Source organism: Cynoglossus semilaevis, chromosome 11, assembly GCF_000523025.1.
Source record: "Cynoglossus semilaevis isolate Cse_v1.0 chromosome 11, Cse_v1.0, whole genome shotgun sequence".
NCBI lineage: Eukaryota > Metazoa > Chordata > Actinopteri > Pleuronectiformes > Cynoglossidae > Cynoglossus > Cynoglossus semilaevis.
The window spans coordinates 19,008,365-19,012,884 of NC_024317.1; the positions used below are offsets into that span (position 1 = coordinate 19,008,365).

Here is a 4,520-nt window from a genome sequence, read left to right on the forward strand (position 1 = left end):
GAAAGGAATTTTAAATGGCCTGCTGTATCTGCCGCGGCTGTGATGTGCTCTCTGAATGAATTAGAGAGAGCAAATGGAATTATTCAGTGATAGGAGGGATGGTAATCGTTTTTATTCACAGGCACAGAGAGGAGCACCGCCGAGACGTATAGGCTGAGAAACGTGTTCTTAAAAACCCACATGATCTCCTCCTCCACGGTACACTGTTTCACCGCCAACTGTCACTGGGATACACAGATGATGCTGAAACACTGTGGATGCCATTGATATTTGCCATTTTTCTAAGCTGGATTACAAAAAAAAAAAATTAAAATAATCGCTTAATTATATTAGACACAATACAATTTACATTGTACACAAATATCCTGATCTACTCAAGAACAAAGAGTTAATTTGCCACAGGGAGAGAACATCTCTCACACAGAATAATGAGCGAGTGCTATAAAAAAAAGGTAATAAACATTAAAATAAATAAATCTGACTGAAAGAGATAATTATTTTTGTTTGTTTTGGAAATCCTCAATAACATCCTTTTACCGTTCACCAAACCAATACAGATAATTAAAGAAAAATTATTTTAGAAAATTATAAATTATAAAATAAAATTAGGCGTTGTGTGAAAGTGTCCAACCGCTACTCGTTGAATTTCCCTAATGTCAATGGAAAAGTCCTGCCATATATTTCATACCAGAGGAGCATGATAGAGTGAGCTCCTCGGTTGATCACATCCTTCTAAAACATTCTTTGAAGTTAATGATGGGGCGTGGGTAATAGATGCCGGCTTTTTTTAAATTTCTCCCATGAAATACTGTACAGAAAAAACTGGGTCAGAACTTGTAAACTAATGGTACAAGTTTCTTGTTGTGAAGTGAAATTCCTGCCTATTTTATGATTTCATAAAGGACTTCAGTGGCTCAGAAGTTCTTGGTTAAATTTTTCAGATTCTCCTCTTTATGATGTTTTGGGAAACAGTAAGAAAGAAAATCTGTTAAACGTGGACGATGACTGGTGATCGTCCACGTTTGGACCTCAGTTAACCAGGTTTTGAGCAAGTATTGTTTGTGTCTTGGCAGTAAACTACCACGTCAGAGCAGAACTGATCAAACTGGTTAGAATATTCGTGGCATTTGATGAAAAGTGGTGCAAGAAAATGTTTCTTCCTCGAGTCTGTCTCTTTTACTGTTATTAGCATGCAGACCGTCCTGGACTAACACTCGGAGGCGGAGAAGCGACGCCACATCAGTACCTTAGAGTGAGGATCAGTCTCCTCTTCCTGATTGGAGCTGGAGGGGGAGGGTGTGGCCGATTTACTTCCAGGAGGTGAGGGGGAGCCATGAGGCAGCACGCCCCGGCTGACCTGAGAATTTAGCTGGGACAGAGCGCTCATGGGGTTGGGCAGTATCGGAGGAGAGCTGTTTATCAGGGAGTGGTGGTTACGGGCCGCTTCGTAATGAGCGCCGTCCGGATGCTGGTGATGGTGTTGCTGTTGGCGGTGTTGCAAAGCCATCTCCTGCATCTGGGGTGAGAGAAGAACACCAGCTTTACTATTGTCTCCTCCACTCAGAGTTTTGAGCCAATCAGCCAAATACGCAGCTTTATTTAAAGAAGAAATTAGTGAAAAGAAACACCACCCAGTGGTTGGAGGTCAGTGGTGCTGTTCACACATCTACATCTAGGAATACTGTTTAACAAGAACTTCTTCAATTACAGCATTGGTTCTCAATTATTTGCTGTCATGGCCCCCTCCCCATGAATTAAAATACTATTGGGAACCTGATCATTTGTATGTTCTCATCTGTACAAACCACATGAGTTGAGTATGAGTTGGTGCCACCTAGTGACTGCAGGCTTGTTTATCGTTCAAGCATTACAGCAGCGGCTCACTTCTGTCCATATGTGCCATATTCCATTGGCAGCGTATCACGCCCAACCTCCCTCACCTCTGCGACACCTCACCCCACCCCACTGGGGGGCCCGCCCCACTATTTGAGAAGTACTGATGTAGTACTAAGAAGTACAGGTGAACAAAGTTGACATTCAAGGCTAACAAGACAATAAAGAAACATGTTTCTAGCGCAGATCTAACCAGACCATTCGTAGCGGATCGGCACTTAGTGAAAGGGGAAGAGTTTTTTTTATTTCTTGTCTTCCATAATCTGTCCATCACGGGACCAGGAAAAAGCACTCAAGTCTCTATAATTGATTTGAAGTTGGTCAAATGTAGGGAACATCAGTCAATTTATGGCAGTTAATTTCTTTTACTTTAAAAAAAAAACTTTTTTACGTTTTTCCAGTGAGTGACATGACCTGAACGTATTAAAATGTCAAAGATGATAATAGCTGGACTATTTCTTTAAATGCTAAAGTGATTTTTCTGTGTCCTTCAGCACAGAACAGACTGGACGGCATTTATGAACGATGGAATGATAATGCTGCAACCCATTTCTCATATGTTTCCTATAGCAGAGCTGTAGAGACAGCTGAGGTTTTATCTTCTGCCTAATGAAGGAGAACATTATGTGTTATTTATTTTCTTTAGAAGCCAAAAATATTGATGTTAAAATCAGTGTATGTATGGTGTTTATTGTGAATCTAATATGTGCCTTGTGTATAATGTTGGGTTGTGTTTAAGATTCATTTATTAGAATTAAATAAAAGTTACCTAAGATTTGTAAATATTGAACACAATCCAGCCCAGTAGGTGGTGGTAATGCACCTAAAGTTAGGTGCATTCAAAATGATTGGCCTCTAATTTTCATAGAACTCTTTCACTTAGTCTCATATCTAAAAATTCACATTTCAGATGCTTTCGGGTTTAAAACGTTTCAACAAAAAACAAAAAAAAACAAAACAAAACGTTTAAAACGTTTCAACAAAAAACTAAAAAAAAAAACCCAAAACAAAACAAAGAACATTTGGAAGTTTACCGTCTTGTTCATGAAGAACTTCGCAACACAAACGTAAACAAATATTCTATAGCTTACGAAAGTGACCCTCACATTGTAAACACCCTTTTACTAACTGCAGGATGAGACACCGACTGCTCCCGGAAGCCTTTTAAGATCTTCAATAATAACAACATCAAAAGCTTTTGCCCGAGATTCATCAGGATACAACATAAGCAGGGGCCAAAGGATGCTTTTAATGCAGGCGTAAATGGGAATGTTTGGCAATTTACAGATCACAAAGTGATGAAGCAGCATTTGTTGGCTCTTTTAAACATTTATAAGTTAAATAATACATTACACATAAGTGCAGGGCAAAAAAAGGAGAGAAAACATCCCATGGAAAAGGTCTGAACATATGAGTCTGGATAAACACGAGTAAAAGTACGGAGATGAAGTCTCTCTAATCATAATTGGTCCCGGTAGACTCTGAGAATAAAATGCACTACAAAATAATCTTCTACGTGGCTGTGGCCTGCTTTTAAAAATGATAATACTCACATTATATTCTGCGCTTCAGCAGCTGCTCACACAAGCCAGCCACGAACAAAGGCATTTCTTTTGCATTTCAAATAACCACATCGTACCCTTCCCCCAGACTCGGCATCTCCAACTCCCGATCTGAATTCAAAAGACTATATTTTTTAAATACATGAGGAAATAACTCCAGTAAAATGAGAAGCAACAGGGAAAAAAAGTGCTTTAATCAAAGGGGAAAATGAAGAGGGGCGCAGAAAGACATAAGAATTCATTAATTTTGCATTTTCCATGGACGTGCTCTTTAAGGGTCCTCTCCTCACAAACCGAGAGGCATTGAAGAACCAATTAATCAAACGTAATTGGCCTATCATATAGACGGCAGGCACATTTCCATAGCAACGGCCGGAGTCACAACATCCTTAATATAAGTAAGAGAAAACATGCAGTGAATTTAAATTCAATAATCAGGAAAAAGATTTTATAAATATGGAAATAATGAGTTGTGTGCAAAAAAAAAAAAAAAAACTGCGTTATTTGGTTTCTACCCACATACTGTATAATTAAAACTCAATACAGGACAAAACCAAAGCACTGTTGGTACTAACAGTGAGAAGAACAACCACATACTGCTACTACATAGACTGAGAACACCGTAACGGTGGCCAATGTGACCCTGGCTGAGATACTTCACCTTATCATGTACAACAGTGTAGCCAATGTGGCTGTGTTCCCTACTGCAACACAGTACTTTCTAATGCTATACTGATTCAGCTAACATTCAGAAGCAGATCCCACCTTTGACCTCTACTCACTCCCTTACCCCTCCTTACTCTGTGAAACTTTACTCTGCACTATTAGCACAATTTTTTTTTGTTTTGCAAATGTATCACTGAATTTTAGTTGAACCACATGTCTCCGTAGGTCATCCACATCATATGTATCTGTATCTGTATCTGATCAGTTTTAAAAAAGTCAACTGGACCGGCTCGGTTTCTAGAAGATGTTTCACCTCTCAACCAATAGGCTTCTTCAGTTCTAACTGGCTGCTGGAAAATTGTGGAATTCAGCCTCAGAGCGGCGTTTTACACCACACTG

The 4,520-nt window shown here is 39.4% G+C and overlaps 1 protein-coding gene across 4 annotated transcripts in view; it reads right to left on the reverse strand.

The window, feature by feature from the left end:
* tox2 (TOX high mobility group box family member 2) overlaps positions 1–4,520 on the reverse strand; it is a 123,084-nt gene that overhangs the window by 30,568 nt on the left and 87,996 nt on the right. For 3 of the 4 annotated variants that reach the window (XM_025059913.1, XM_008321133.3, XM_025059914.1), the window contains exon 5: positions 1,247–1,516. The exons of the other annotated variant lie outside the window; for it this stretch is intronic. In XM_025059913.1, coding sequence (XP_024915681.1) covers positions 1,247–1,516 — 270 coding nt within the window. The remainder of the gene's footprint in view (positions 1–1,246; positions 1,517–4,520) is intronic. 4 annotated transcript variants of the gene reach the window in all.